General features: G+C 41.0%; 1 protein-coding gene across 1 annotated transcript in view; it reads left to right on the top strand.

Moving 5' to 3' along the window:
* Positions 1-2,805: 2,805 nt before the first annotated feature.
* Positions 2,806-16,404, top strand: part of ZMYM6 (zinc finger MYM-type containing 6) — a 46,474-nt gene continuing 32,875 nt past the window's right edge. Inside the window, 4 exon segments of the mRNA XM_030943026.1 lie at positions 2,806-2,996; positions 3,814-3,980; positions 14,386-14,470; positions 15,291-15,540. Coding sequence (XP_030798886.1) covers positions 3,888-3,980; positions 14,386-14,470; positions 15,291-15,540 — 428 coding nt within the window. The 5' untranslated portion in view covers positions 2,806-2,996; positions 3,814-3,887.

Raw genomic sequence — 16,404 nt, 5'->3', positions numbered from 1 at the left:
AAAGTGCTGCTATTATAGGTATGAGCCATCGCACCAGGCCACAAAGGTCTTTTAAGTTCATCAAAAGACACCAATGAGTGAAAAGGCAAGCTACTGAGTGGGAGAAGATATTTGCAATATATGCAGTAGTCCTCCCTTATCCATGGGGATATGTTCCAAGATGTTCCACAGATGCCTGAAACCCCCAGTAGTATCGAACCCTATATATGCTATGTTTTTTCCTATACATACATACCTATGATAAAGTTTAATTTATAAATTAGGCACAGAAAGAGACTACCAACTAACAATAGAATAATTATACTTTAATAAAAGTTGTTTAAAACTTAAGAATTATTTGTTACTGGAATTTTCCATTTAATATTTTCAGACCATGGTTGATTATGGGTAACCAAGACTTCAGAAAGCAAAATCGTGGATGAGGGGCGCTATTGTATATTCAAAAAAGACTTACCTTAGTGTATTCTTGATTGCCAAAAGAAAATGCCACAGACTGTGTAATTTATAAATGGTAGAAATTTATTTCTCACAGTTCTGGAGGTTGGCAAGTCCAAGATCAAGGCACTGGCAGATTTTTTGTCTTGGAATTATCTCCAATTCCAAGGTGAAACTTTGTTGTTGTCCTCTTGCTGGGAGGAACATTGTTATCACACAGTGAGGGGTTAAAAGGGCAAAGGAATGAACCTTGTGAAAGGCATGAATACCCTCTTTTGTAAGGGCATGAATCCCATTCACGAGGATGGAGTCCTCATAGCCTAACCCCTCCTAAAGGCTCCACTTCTTATACCATTGCCTTAATGTTTAAGTTTCAATATATGAATTTTGAAGGGACACATATATTCAAACCATAGCAGGACTGATATCTAGAATATATGCCCATAAGAAAATGTCAATCCAATACAAAAATGAGCACAAGACTTGAACAGGCACTTACGGGAGATATCCAGATACCCAAAAAACATGAAAATGGGCTTAGCCTCATTAATAATCTGGGAAATGCAAATTAAAACCACAATGAGATACCACTATACCCCCATCAGAATGGTTATAATTAAAAAGATGTGCAGTAGTAATTATTGGCAAGGATGTTGGGAAACTGAAACTCTCATACATGGCTGAAGGGAGTATAAACTGAAACCACCCTTTTCTAAAATTGCCTGAGATTATCTACCTAAATTTTACATATACATAACAAACAATTTCACTTTTAGGTATAAACCCAACAGAAATGTGTGCATATGTATCACCGTTAAATAAAAATTGTAGGCCATTGTTTTGGGCTAAGTTCCTGCACTAGGTCTCAATGAACCAGACTAAAAATCAAAATGGAGTCACTCACACTGAGGTTCCATGTCATCAAATGGAAACTACCTTGTTATCTTAAGTTCTGAAAAGTCAGGAAAAAGAGTCTAATTTCCCCTGAGTGCCAGTTTCAATTAGCATAATAATGAAATTCCTTCTGCTTTAATCCTTACCAAAAAAAGGTAAACTGAAGTTACCTGATGTTAACCAATCAGTTACTTCTCTATCGTTTTGTTTCTCGGTTCTGCTTTACAAGGAAAATAACTTATTTATTTATTTTTTGGAAGGTTACTTTGAAATGGACCAATCTGTTTTCTATTCTTATTTCTGCTTTCTCCAGCCCTTCTCTGTCTATAAAACCTAACTCTTCTGCTCAGCTCATTGGAACACTTGTTCTATTTTCTGGAATGAAGTGTTTCCAGATTCTAGAATCACAAATGAAGCTAACTGAGATCTTTAAATTAAATTTGTTGTAATTTTGTCTTTTAACACCACCAATGACAAGAATGTTCACAGAAGCATTACTCCTAATAGCCACAAATTGGAAACAACTCAAATGTCCATCAATAGATGATTAAAATTGTACCATATTCATAAAATGGAATACTAGACAGCAGTTAAAATGAATGAACAGTCACAAATCACAGATGTACCTGTGAAACAGTGTTGAATAAAAAAACCCAAATCTCAATTTTGAGCAAGTTAATTAATCTTTTCATTTCTATCTCGAGATTAAAAAAGTATACCTCCTAGGGTTAAATGGTGAGGATTAAGTGGGTTGGTGCATGTGAAGTGCTCAGCAAGCCAAGTATTTTTTAATATCATGCTCTCTCAGTAGGCCACCTTTCAGGAAACGGGCACTAAAGAATGCTACAGATTAGCTGGACGTAGTGGCAGTGCCTGTAAGCCCAGCTATTCGGGAGGCTGAGGCAGGAGAATCGCTTGAACCCAGGAGGCGGAGGCTGCAGTTAGCCGAGATTGCGCCACTGCACCTGCACCCCAGCCTGGGCAACAGAGTGAGACTCTGTCTCCAAAAACCAAACGAACAAACAAACAAAAATGCTATAGAGCACTTATAGTGCCTTCTAACACCACTGATAATTCTTCCTCAAACCCCTTCCCCCTTCCTCTACCTTTTCACAATTGAGCCTCGGTCTCTTTAAGAAGTGAACCATAACTGAGGAAAGAGGAATGCTGGGAAGTTCTCCTCGGCTCAGGTCCGGAGCCTGACGGGAAAAGAGGGCGGAGACTAGGCCTGCGCACGCGTGGTTGGCCAGCTGCTGCGTTGTGATGCATCAGGCGGAATTCCAGAAGAGAAACTAATCCTTGTCTAGGCGCAGAGGGCTTGGTTCATATTCGCAAATTCCCCGTCCGGTGCTCTTCCGGTAGCAGGGAGGCGACAGAAGGTGGGTGCGGCCGCAGTGGTAGTGGGCGGGACGGCGGGGCGGAGGCCACGCCACGTGATGAGGCGTTGCGGCGGGGGCGGTGCCAGGTGGGCTACGCTGCTGGGGCGGCTGCGGATTTCGCCTTAGGGACACTTTGACACTCACTGGCTGGTCCACTGCTCTCAGTCGGAGACCACGTTGCCTCGTTAGTCCTCAAAGATGGGAGTGGGAATTCTTGGTGGGAAGGAGAATTTCGGAACGCGTGCGGTTCTCAGAGGAGGGATGAGCGCCCATAGATGTTTGTGGCGAGTGCGCAAAAGTTCTCATCTCTTCTTTGGAACAGTCTTTTCAACCAGTTGTCCGTTTCCATCCCTGACTGTTCGGATAAAGACAACTTTGAAGAGCTTTTTGTTTTAGGTTTAATTCGTCCCGTTTAGTTCTTTGACTTTTAGGAGAAGGGAGTTTACTGAATGGCCAACTAGTTTCTTTTCTACAGGAAGGCGATTGTGAAGCGGGTCTCAGAGGGGCTTGATGTCCTCCACCCCTCACACGAAGACCTTGAAAGAGGCAGGTGACTCACTTTCAGTAAGGGCGTTCATGTTGTTCGCCTGCGATGGATGGCATCTTGAGCTCACATCTAGCGTTAGGCCAAGAAATGGGGCCCTTAGGGAGGCTTCCAGTGAAGATTGAGTTACAGGTCAGGGCTGGGAGGTTGTTGTGCCCCTCTTTGAGAAATAAAAGGCGACGTGGGCCTCGAAGTACGGACTCTCATGGGGTCAGAAACTATTTCTTGAGTCCATTCTTCTCAGAGTTTGGTAACTTCCTCCCACGTCTTGGTCTGCTGGTCTAATTCCCTTCAATAACCTTCAACGTAGGAGAGACCAGAGTGTGTGTCTTTAAAGATACTAGAGGAGTGGGAGCTGTTGCTGGAAAGCTGTTTTCTTATGTAGCTACTGAAGGAACAGAAAGCAGGAAGAAAGAAAAAAGTTAGTTGTGGCCCCAGAAGAGTTGTTTTTCAAATGCTGAGCCGTGAAGCCTCATGCACTCAACACAAAGTTTTTCTTTCATATAGATAAGCCTGAAGAAAAAAAAAAAAAAAAAGAATAAACCTGAGTATGTATTTTAGGTGTCCAGCTATCCATTACCAGGAAGAAATCTATTCTTTTGAGCCTGAGGAACTCTTTGAGGTAAAAAATTAGAATGAAAGAACCTTTGGATGGTGAATGTGGCAAAGCAGTGGTACCACAGCAGGAGCTTCTGGACAAAATTAAAGAAGAACCAGACAATGCTCAAGTAAGCATTTCATCTTGATTTAAACGTTTTTAAAAATTCCTTCTTTTCCATCTGGTCAACTGAAAAATTTTAGTCAGGCAATTTCTGGTTTGTAAGTTTAAAATAACCCAAACTGAGACAGGCTCTCGCTGTCGCTCAGGGTATATATAGTACAGTGGTGCGATCTCCTTGGCTCACTGTAGCCTCCACCTCCCAGGCTCAAGTGATCTTCCAACCTCAGCCTCCTGTGTAGCTGGGACCACAGGGCACACACCAACCTGCTCAGCTACTTTTTTGTATTTTTGGTAGAAACGGGGTTTGGCCACGTTTCCCAGGCTGGTCTCAAAACTCCTGAGCTCAAGCAATCCACCCACCTTGGCCTCCCAAAGTTCTGGGATTACAGGCATGAGCCATCATGCCTGGCTGGTTTTTTGCTGTTTGAATGAAAGCTACAACTATGTGGTTTTGTTTGTGTGGAAGGAAAGTAGTATGTTTACCATTTTTCCATACTTGTCATTAAAAAAAATTCTCTTGTATCTGGTAGTACTTTTCTTTATTCTGTTAAGAATTCGTGGTCTGTGCTAGTCTCTGGGTATCTAGGACTGAGCAAAGTCAGCTTAGTCCCTTCCCTTGTAGAGCTTATATGTTAGTAGAGGAGGCAGAGATTACAAAAGTATTGGTCAAATAATATATATAATTACAAACTATGACAAGTACTCTGGAAGAAAAGCCTAAAATGGGGATCTGACCTAGTTTTGGTTGTGGTCTGAGGCCTGGGAATGGCCAGGGAAGGCCTCTCTAAGGAAAGGATATGTAAGCTGAATTATGAAGAATGAATTGATTAGGCAAAGGGCATGGAGAAGAGTATTACAGACAGAGGGAATTGTGAATAGGAAAGCCCTGAGTTGGGAAGATGCGTGGTTCTTTTTAAGACCTGTGGGAACAGTGGGCCTGGAACAGAAAAGGTATGAAAATGGTGATGAAGATAATGATTAAAACAACAACAATAAAAATAGATGGCATTAGTATATCAGTATGTAGTATATATTATATCATAATCATATGTGACATTATTAACTTAATACTTATATATGCTTAAGAGTGTGTCAGACACCATTTTTACCACCATATTATTATCTCCATTTTACAGATGAGGAGACCAAAGCTCAAAAAAGCCAAATAGTTTACCACAGATCACAGTTAGTAGTAAATGACAAAGACTGGATTCAAATCCAGGTGGTCAGACTCCAGAACCTGTGCTATTCTGCTTCTCTATGATAAGGCTGTATATATAGTTTGAGGCTGGATTATGCAGGACCTAGTGGACCTTGTTATAAATTTTGGTTTTTATTCTAAGAGCAGTTCATAGCCGTTATATGTTTTTTTGTTTGTTTGTTTGAGATGGAGTTTTGCTGCAATGGTGTGATCTTGGTGGCTCACTGCAACCTCCACATCCTGGGTTCAAGTGATTCTCCTGCCTCAGCCTCCCCAGTAGCAGGGATTACAGGTGCCTGCCACCACGCCTGGCTAATTTTTTTTTTTTTTTTTTTTTTTTAGTGGAGATGAGGTTTCACCATGTTGGTAGGCTGGTTTCAAACTCCTGACCTCAGGTGATCCGCCCACCTCAGCCTCCCAAAGTGCTAGGATTACAGGCGTGAGCCACCACACCTTGCCAATTGTAGGGTTTTAAGTGAAAAAGTAAGATGAAACAGATCTGTGTTTGGAAAGATCATTCTGGCTACCCCATAGGGACCTAGAATAGAAAGCACAGAAATCAATGTGGAGGCCAGGCGTGGTGGCTCATGCCTGTAATCCCAGCACTTTGGGAAGCTGAGGCAGGGTGGATCATGAGGTTAGGAGATTGAGACCATCCTGGCTAACACTGGTGAAACTCTGTCTCTAAGAAAAATACAAAAAATTATCCAGGTGTGGTGGTGGGCGCCTGTAGTCCCAGGTACTCGGGAGGCTGAGGCAGGAGAATGGCGTGAACCTGGGAGGTGGAGCTTGCAGTGAGCCGAGATTGCGCCACTGCACTCTAGCCTGGGCGACAGAGCGAGACTCTGTTTAAAAAAAAAAAAAATCCTTGTGGAGAGATGAGTTAGTTGTTTTGGCAAGGATTTTTTTTTCTGGGACAGTTCTTTTGCTTTACATCTATAGTTACTGACTTTGTTGTATAAGCGAAGCAGTTATATTTTAAAATAATAAAAAATAATTTTATTTTTCACACCATCTCACAGGCAGTATCATTTCTTTTTTTGTTTTCAAGATGGAGTCTTGCTCTGTCACACTCAGGCTGGAGTGCAGTGGCGTGATCTCGGCTCACTGCAACCTCCACCTCCCAGGTTCAAGCGATTCTCCTGCCTCATCCTCCTGAGTAGCTGGGATTACAGGTGTGTGCCACCAGGCCTGGCTAACTTTTTATATTTTTGGTAGAGACTGGGTTTGGACATGTTGGCCAGTTTGGTTTCGAACTCCTGACCTCAAGTGCTCTGCCCACCTCGCCTTCCCAAAGTGCTGGGATTATAGTTGTGAGCCACTGTGCCAAGCCACAGGCAGTATCATAAGAAGACAGGGATGTCAGGTAGATTTTGTTTCACTCATGAACTCTATGCCTTCCTAGAGTGCTGGGCTAAGAAGAGTTCTGAGGTAGTGTCTGTAAGATGTGGAGTGGGGGATGGTGGCATCAATGCTACTTATTTTCCCTCCAGATGGTAAATTCTTTTTTTTTTTTTTTTTTTTTTTTTTTGAGACGGAGTCTCGCTCTGTCGCCCAGGCTGGAGTGCAGTGGCCGGATCTCAGCTCACTGCAAGCTCCGCCTCCCGGGTTCACGCCATTCTCCTGCCTCAGCCTCCCGAGTAGCTGGGACTACAGGCGCCCGCCAGGTCGCCCGGCTAGTTTTTTGTATTTTTAGTAGAGACGGGGTTTCACCATGTTAGCCAGGATGGTCTTGATCTCCTGACCTCGTGATCCGCCCGTCTCGGCCTCCCAAAGTGCTGGGATTACAGGCTTGAGCCACCGCGCCCGGCCAGATGGTAAATTCTTATTTTCCCTCCAGATGGTCACATTCTTAGAAAGTGACCGTTTCTTTGCCAGGTTTTGTGTATTTTAGCTTTTAAATATTTTTTATATCTGATCCTTGATATTCTTCTGTATTTCATTATTTCTCTCTCTCTCTTTTGTGTTTCCTTTTTTTGAGACAGGGTCACACTTTGTTGCCCATACTGGAGTGCAGTGGCGTGAGTATGGCCACTGCACTCTAAGCGATCCTCCCACCTCAGCCTCCCAGGTAGCTGACCGCAAACATGCTCCACCACACCTAACTGGTTTTTGTAGAGATGGGGTCTCCTTATGTTGCCCAGACTGGTCCTGAACTCCTGACCTCAAGCAATCCTCCTGCCTTGGCCTCCCAAAGTGCTGGGATTACAGGCATGAGCCATCACACCTGAACTATTTCATTATTTTTCATTTGTACTTTTATAATAGTTTCCTAGCTATTCTCCTGCCTTCAGTCACATATCCCATCAAAACACTGTATGGTGATGCCATTGTACTGTACAGATGGAGTGATATTTCTCCCTTTAAAGACCCTGTTTCCTTCTGTGTGATGAAGCAAAGATCTTTCATTGTGACATCCAGACAATCCATGTTTAGGCCTTTGTTTCCCTCTCCAGTGTCATCATTCATTGTTCCCACCTTTTCTAATCTATGCTCCTGCTGAACTATTTGCAGTTCACTCAAAACTATCTTCTAAAACTAGGTTGCATTTTATTTCCTTGCCTTTGCACATGCCATTTCTTATGCCAGTGGAAGAAGAAATAAGCTAGGTAGGCTGGCAAAATTTTGTCTCTTTTAAGATGAAGTTTGTTTGTCATTCACAATAGAATGAGCTGTTCTCTCTTTTTTTAATTGTATAGTGCGGTCACTTTTATTATGGTATCTACAGGTCAATGAATTTTGTCTTCATACTGATTATACTAATCTTGCCATCTCCTCCTCATCCTTCATTGACACACTAGACTGCAGTCTCTCTGAAGTCAGAAATTGGTCTTGTTGACCTGAATCTCCATTTCCTAGCACAGGGATTGGCACAAAGTACATGTTCAATAATTGGAATAAAAGAGCCTGTGTTTCACATATAAGGAAACTGAGCCTGAAGGAATAAGTGATTTCACCAATGTCTCATGGTAAAACTGGGATACAAACCAATTTGTTGTTACTCTAGATGCAATATTTCTTTCATTATACCTTGCCTATACACTTTACAAATAATGTGCTTTAAGTTAATTAAATGTTCTTTCTGAATATAAAAATTGTGATAATGGAAATCTCCCTAGCAGCTTAGATTGTAAAGTTAAGAGGATAGGAACTGCTCAGTTGTCTTTGGTTTATAGTATTGCTTTCAGGTGAATAGGCTATATTTTTTGTGATTGAGGGTATAGACTATGATTGACAAGCCAGTTGACAAGCCAGTTGACACAATTGACAGTACACAAACTGTGTATTGTTTTCCATGTTGCATTGATGAATCTCCTTTGAATATTGGAAAATAAGAGACAAATAAAAAATGTTTTTTATTTTCTGATTTTCTAAGAGTTTGTTCTGGATATTAAAATTATAGTTGAAGGCCAGGTGTGGTGACTTGTGCCTATAACCCCAGCAGTTTGGGAGGCTGAGGTGGGTGGATCAGTTGAGGTCAGGAATTCGAGACCAGCCTGGCCAACCTGGTGAAACCCTGTCTCTACTAAAAATACAACAACTAGCTGGGCATGGTGGTGGGCACCTGTAATCCCAGCTACTTGGGAGGCTGTGGCATGAGAATCACTTGAACCTGGGGGGCGGAAGTTGCAGTGAACTGAGATTGCACCATTGCACTCCAATCTGGACCACAAAGGGAGACTCTATCTAAAAAAAAAAGTTACAGTTTAGCCCTCATATTCATCTATGTTGAGCATTCATATTCATTCAGTTTTTATTCCTGCCTACTATAATCCATAATACTTGAACATTGTTGTGAGCAGTTTACATACCTTAATCCATTTGATGCTCACAACCCTGAGTTAAGTAGTTTTTCTTCCCACTTTACCTATGAGGAAGCTGAGTCCTAGATAGTAACCTGTTAAAAGTCATATAATTAATAAATGGTTGAGTCAGGATTTGGACCCCAGCAGTCTGATTCAAGAGCCCAAACGCTTAACCAGAATGGTAAACTGTATTAGTTACTTTGTTTTCAGAAAGGCTACAGAGATGAAAAGATAGGACTTCTGCTCTCAAGGTAATTGATAGTATAATGGAGAGAAAAGTTATAGGAATGAGAGAAGTAATATTTATTTGTTGAGTGACTGTGCCTTGTGAGAAGCTGTGCTAAGCATATCTTATGCATTCTCATTTAAACCTAATTGTCTTCAAACTTGTATGCTTTCTGTTGCTCTGTGCCACCTTTTTTTTTTTTGGATGGAGTCTTGCTTTGTAGCCCAGGCTGAAGTGCAGTGGTGCGATCTCGGCTCACTGTAACCTCCACCTCCTGGGCTCATGCAATTCTCCTGCCTCAGCCTGCCGAGTAGCTGGGATTACAGGCGCCCACCACCACACCTGGCTAATTTTTGTATTTTTAATAGAGACGGGGTTTCACCATGTTGGCCGACTGGTCTTGAACTCCGCCTACCTCGACCTTGCAAAGTGCTGAGATTACAGGCGTAAGCCACCGCGCCTGGCCTGTGCCGCCTTTTGTACAAATTCACAATCAAGGCCAGGCATGGTGGCTCATACCTGTAATCCCAGCACTTTGGGAGACTGAGGTGGGTGGCTCACTTGAGGTCAGGAGTTCAAGACCAGCCTGGCCAACATGGTGAAACCCCATCTCTACTAAAAATACAAAAAAATTAGCCAGTCTTGGTGGTACGCACCTGTGATCTCAGCTACTTGGGAGGCTGAGGCAGGAGAATCACTTGAACCCAGGAGGTGGAGGCTGCAGTGAACAGAGATTGCTCTACTGCACTCCAGCCTAGGCAACAGAGAAAGATTCCACCTAAAAAAAGAAAAAATACAAAATCACAGTCTTATGTAAGTGCTTTAAAATTGTGTGAGGTGCATTGGGAGCATAGGGGAAGGAGCCCTAAATCTATTTGAGAGGGAGAGGAAGGCTTCACAGAGCAGGTAGCAACTGAATCATAACAACTGACTAAAAGTTTCAGACAGAGAAAATATAGCAGAGAAAATAGCCAAGTCATGGAGGGGTGAGATAATGTGGTGTGTTTACTAGTTGAGTATTGATAGTAAAGTGGGAAAAGAGAATAGATTTAAAAATGGTTAGGTAGGATTGATCAAATTTAGAGATTGTTTATGAGGTGTGAAGGTCAAAGAGGAGTCCAAGGATACTTACAGGTTTTGGGGTTTATGGTGATACCATTTACTGAGGGGTTAGAGCAGGATTTTGGAGGAAGTACTAAGTGCAGTTTGGGGTCTGTTGTGTTTAAAGGGCTTGTGGGATATTCAAGTGGTGAATTGCACAAGGAAGCATTTGCACATAAAAATCTGGGATTTGGAGATTGGAAAGTTATCTCCTTGGAGATGTAGGGCTTCCAGATAAAATACAGGATGTCAGCTTAAATTTTACTATCAAATAAACAATGGTAGTTTTTACTATAAGAGTATTGCGTGCAATATTTGGAACACACTTATTCTAAAATAGCATTATTTCAGCTATAGCTAAAAAGAAGGTTTCCTTTTCCTGTAAGATAGTAGGACAGTTTGCTGAGCGATTTGTAGGTAAGGTGGAGGGGGTTGAAGGATTTTGAGGGAGTTCTTAGTTACTTCTTTTTACCTGGTGAAATTGAAACATCAATGAGCAGGAAAGATGTGGAGTTTGGACTTGTGAGCTATGAAGGTTTAGAAAAGTTACTTTCTGAGGTAAAAGAAACCAGTCAGGGAAATATAACAGAAGTATTAGAAAAATTTTAGAAATTGAGTTGATAAGGCAAAGTAATTTTTATTGAATCTGGCCGGGCACGGTGGCTCACGCCTGTAATCCCAGCACTTTGGGAGGCCAAGGTGGGCGGATCACGAGGTCAGGAGATAAAGACCATCCTGGCTAACACGGTGAAACCCCGTCTCTACTAAAAATACAAAAAAATTAGCCAGGTGTGGTGGCGGGCGCCTGTAGTCCCAGCTACTCGGGAGGCTGAGGCAGGAGAATGGCGTAAACCTGGGAGGCAGAGCTTGTAGTGAGCCGAGATTGCGCCACTGCACTCCAGCCTGGGTGACAGAGTGAGACTCAGTCTCAAAAAAAAAAAAAAATTTTTTTTATTGAATCTTAAACACTCATTTTGGTAATTTGAAGATGTATATAATACTTTTAACATCCTCTTCATTTTGCAAGTGTCAGTAAATATTGTTATTTAAGTATGTTTAAGAACATGCACTTTGGATTGAATAGACTTACATTCCTTCATTTAGCAAGTATTTATTAAATGCCACAGTTATTAAAATAATAAGTATGAGAACTAGCATTTTGGCTGGGTGCAGTGGTTCACGCCTGTACTCCCAGCACTCTGGGAGGCCAAGGCAGGCAGATCACCTGAGGTCAGGAGTTCGAGACCAGCCTGACCAACATGGAGAAACCCTGTCTCTACTAAAACTACAAAATTAGCTGGGCGTGGTGGCGCATGCCTGTAATCCCAGCTACTCCGGAGGCTGAGGGAGGAGAATCACTTGAACCCTGTAGGCCAAGGTTGTGGTGAGCCGAGATCACGCCATTGCACTCCAGCCTGGGCAAGAAGAGCAAAACTCCATCTCAAAAGAAAAAAAAAAAAAAAAGAACTAGCATTTTGTGTTCGTATCATGCTTACTTTTGACTTTGACTAACTGTAAGATGCCATGCTGTGTACTTTATTTATATTAAGTCATTTGCCCCCTCCCTCCCCATTGGCCCTATGGGGTAGGTAATATTATCTTTATTTTACAGATAAATTGAAACTAAGAAAGATTAAATAGCTTGTTTAGGAGCCAAGATCATATGTTTCTGTCTGCTGTTAGAACCCATAGTCATTACTGTTATGTTGACTGTGTTGGGCGATTGGGTATACAGGGGTGAAAAAAACAGATATTGTCCATAATGGATGTGATCTTTTCAGTCTAATGTGTGTGTAGGGGGAAGGATGAATGTTAGGCATTATTCAAATTATCCAAATAAGTAATGAAATGATTTAGTGCTGTGAGAGAAAGGAGATGGGAGAGATTACTACAACGCGGGAACTTAATTTCAATTGGGCCAGAGTTTGAATTCATTGTAGTAATTACTTTATATTTTCACATATATGACGGTGCTATCTTGGATTTTAGAACAGAGAGACTGGCTGGGTGCGGTGGCTCATGCCTGTAGTCACAGCACTTTGGGAGGTGGAGGTGGGCGGGTCACCTGAGGTCAGGAGTTCAAGACCAGCCTGACCAACAGGGTGAAACTCTGTCTCTACTAAAAATACAAAAATTAGTTGGGCATGGTGGTGGGTGCCTGTAATCCCAGCTACTCGGGAGGCTGAGGATCACTTGAACCCGGGAGGCAGAGGTTGCAGTGAGCCGAGATGGCGCCATTGCACTCCAGCCTGGGCAACAGAGTGAGACTCCATCTCAAAAAGAAGAAAAAGAAGAAGAAAAAAAAAAAGAACAGAGAGACTGAGTTTGATTCCCATCTGTGCACGTAGTCTCTTTGTGACCTTGGGCAAGTTGCTGAACATCTCTTAGCTTCACTTTCCTCATCTATAAAGAAGGGATATCTTATAGAGAGCACCTCTTTGGGTGCTCAGTACATATCATGGGAAGTGTTGAATTAATGCAGTGGTTCCTAGTTTTTGGCATTTAATAGTCTGAAGAAATTTCTAAAGTAACTTTGGAACTAACATAGCTACTCATTTATTTTGCTACGTGTGGGGAGATTAAAAATACAACTGCCATTTATTACCATCAGTGATTCAGAAAAGTAAGACTTTTTTTTAAAACTTTCTGTTTTGAAATATGTAAGGGTATTTTAACATTAAAAAAAGGATGGTTATAATTTCAGAATAAAGGACCATTCAAAATAGGCATTTACATTTTAAAAATGTTTCATGATTACATTTTGTTTTAAAACGTTTTAAAGAATGTAGTAAGAATAAATAGGATTTTGTCTGTGATGATTTTATGTATAATGAGCAGATTGCATTGACACTCTTGTATCTTTTCTGCCATTAACAGAAAAGGCAGCTTGTAAGTCTAAAATGATTGAAATCCAAACTCTAAATGATTCAGATTTAATTTTTCTTTTTTTTTTTTGAGACAGAGGCACGCTCTGTTGCCCAGGCTGGAGTGCAGTGGCACAATCTCAGCCTACTGCAGTGTCCTCCTCCTGGGTTCAAATGATTCTCCTGCCTCAGCCTTCCTGGTAGCTGGGACTATAGGTGTGAGCCACCACGCTCAGCCATATTTAATTTCATTTATTGCTCCTTTTTGCTGGGTGCGGTGGCACACACCTGTAATCCCAGCATTTTGGCAGGTCAAAGTGGGCAGATCACCTGAGGTCAGGAGTTTGAGACCAGCCTGGCCAACATAGCAAAACCCCGTCTCTATTGGAAAAAACACAAAAATTCGCCGGGTGTAGTAGCGCAAGCCTGTAGTCCCAGCTACTTGGGAGGCTGAGGCAGGAGAGTCGCTTGAACCCAGGTGGTGGAGGTTACATTAAGCCAAGATCGCACCATTGCATTCCTGGGTGACAGAATGAGACTCCATCTCAAAAAATAAAAAAATAAAAAAATTATTTATTGCCCCCTTTTAAACACACTATCTAAAAAATAGGTAGTGCTCAGCATTTGGAATAATTATGTATTACTCCCATATATCAAAATTACATTTGAAAAGTAGATAAAAGTATTTTAAAAGATTCTCTAATTCTGAAAGATTGTCTTCGTAAAGATTAAATCTAGTCTAATAACTTGTAAATTTTGACTTTTGAGGTGTTTGTGAAGGTATTTATGATTAGACTGTTTAAGAGATTAATAGGGCCAGGTGTGGTGGCTCACGCCTGTAGTTCCAGAACTTTGGGAGGCTGAGGTGGGTGGATCATGAGGTCAGGAGTTTGAGACCAGCCTGGCCAATATGGTGAAACCCCGTCTGTACTAAAAATACAAAAAATAGCTGGGTGTGGTGGCGCATACCTGTAGTCCCAGCTACTTGGGCAGCTGAGGCAGAAGAATCACTTGAATCTGGGAGGCAGAGGTTGCAGTGAGCCAAGATTGTGCCACTGCACACCAGCCTGGGTGACAGAGCAAGACTCCATCTCAAAAAAAAAAAAAAAAAAAAAGATGAATAGGATAGAATAATTTTTTTTTTGCTTGAATTTCTAGTTTACTTACATACACTGTATTCCTTGCTCTTTTTTCTTTTCTTTTCTTTTTTAAAGGAGTATGGAAGTGCCCAACAGCCAAAAATTCAAGAAAGTGAATTGAAAATTAGTGGTGTGTTTTCAGTTAATGAGAGACCTCTTGGTAAGAAATGGAACTGTATAAGTTAATTACAATTAGTATTTGCTTATTCTGACTTGTAAAATTGAGAGAAAGCATCTTTTCATGTACGTCTTTCTCTTTCTTTAGAGCTGTGGTTTTTCAAACTGAGTAGCTGGTTTTCAGCAGAAAAAAATAAAATAGAATAAGATTATATCAGAATATGATATGTATAGTAAGGAAACGTTTTGTTTCATAAAATTTCTGTTTCAGTGATTGAATTGAACACACATCCCCACATTTACAAACATATGTATATGAGAACTGGGTTATAATATTAAATGTATTTCCTACTTTGAGTCATGGTAAAAAAAAAATTGAAACCTCAGTTTTGGAGTGCTTATTGCCTCATTGATACTTATTGCCTCATTGATACTGAATTTCAAGATAGGAAATTTGTCCTAAAAAAGAGAGACTGGGCCGGGTGTGGTGGCTAACACCTGTAATCTCAGCAACTTGGGAGGCTGAGGCAGGTGGATGGCTTTTGCTCAAGAGTTTGAGGCCAGTCTGGACAACATAGTGAGACCTTATCTCTGCTAAAAATTAAAAAAAATTAGCTGGGTATGGTGGCGTGTGCCTGTAGTCCCAGCTACTCAAGAGGCTGAGGCGGGAGGATTAGTTAATCCTGGGAGTTTGAGGCTTCAGTGGGCTATGATTGCACCACTGCCCTCCAGCCTGGGTGACAGTGAGACCCTGTCTCAGAAAAAGAAAGAGAGAGAGAGAGAGAGAGAGAGGGAGAAGGAGAGACTGAGACTGTGTATGCATTAGTATTGATACTAAAACTTTTTTTATTTTGTTTTGATAGCCCAGCAGTTGAACCCAGGCTTTCAGCTTTCTTTTGCATCATCTGGCCCAAGTGTATTGCTTCCTTCAGTTCCAGCTGTTGCTATTAAGGTTTTTTGTTCTGGTTGTAAAAAAATGCTTTGTAAGGGCCAAACTGCATATCATAAGACAGGATCTACTCAGCTCTTCTGCTCCACACGATGCATCACCAGACATTCTTCACCTGCCTGCCTGCCACCTCCTCCCAAGAAAACCTGCACAAACTGCTCGAAGTATAAAATTCTTAACATCCCTTTTTACTTTACCTTTTTTTTAGTGTATATATAGTTTAGTTCAAACATGCTGTTGATACTTTAAATCTTTTTAGCATGTATCTGTAGAAATAACATTTTAGCTAATGGAAGAATTAGCCAATTTAAAAGTTTTGCAACATTAAGTGACTTGGTGTTAGAATAATGATTAAACCAGTTTTTTATTACTTTAGATTTTACTATGGAAAGAAATAACAAATAACGTGTGGGAATTGCAGGACTATCCTGTAATCGTAGACACCCACCATTTAAATTTATTTAACAGTTATCTTGAAAGTTATTTGGTATAGCATAATGTAATTTCACTCTTTTAATAGTATATGAAAGCTATTTAATTCTTTAAAAAGTAAAAACTCCACATGGTCACAAAAATGTGTTTATTTCTAATGTCCTTGTGGGGTCATTGTTGCTTTACAATAATGCTTAGATGCAGAGAGAAGAAAAAACAGCAACAAAGTCACATAAATCTTTCCCTGCCTTAGTACATTTGAAGGATTGGCATGTTTTACAGTACACTGTGGTAGTGTAATTTGAGGAATACAGTGTGTTGTTAGTAGTCACTATGGGCAAAAAATAGTAAGAGCTTGCTTTTAAACTGTGGCTCTATCATTTATCTCTGTGACTTCGGGCTAGATATTTAACTTTCTAAGCCTCCATTTCTCATCAGTAAATAATAGTTGCTTCCTAGGATTTTAATGAGACAGTGTTAGCACATGGCCTAGCGCATAGCAAGTACTTAATAAATAGAATCCTGTTATTAATAATAAAAATTATATCATGTGTTACTATTTATAGTTAACATGATAAATATATTAAATTTAATAA

The sequence above is a fragment of the Rhinopithecus roxellana genome, chromosome 12, assembly GCF_007565055.1.
Source record: "Rhinopithecus roxellana isolate Shanxi Qingling chromosome 12, ASM756505v1, whole genome shotgun sequence".
Classification (NCBI taxonomy): domain Eukaryota; kingdom Metazoa; phylum Chordata; class Mammalia; order Primates; family Cercopithecidae; genus Rhinopithecus; species Rhinopithecus roxellana.
This window is presented reverse-complemented; position numbering and strand designations above follow the sequence as displayed.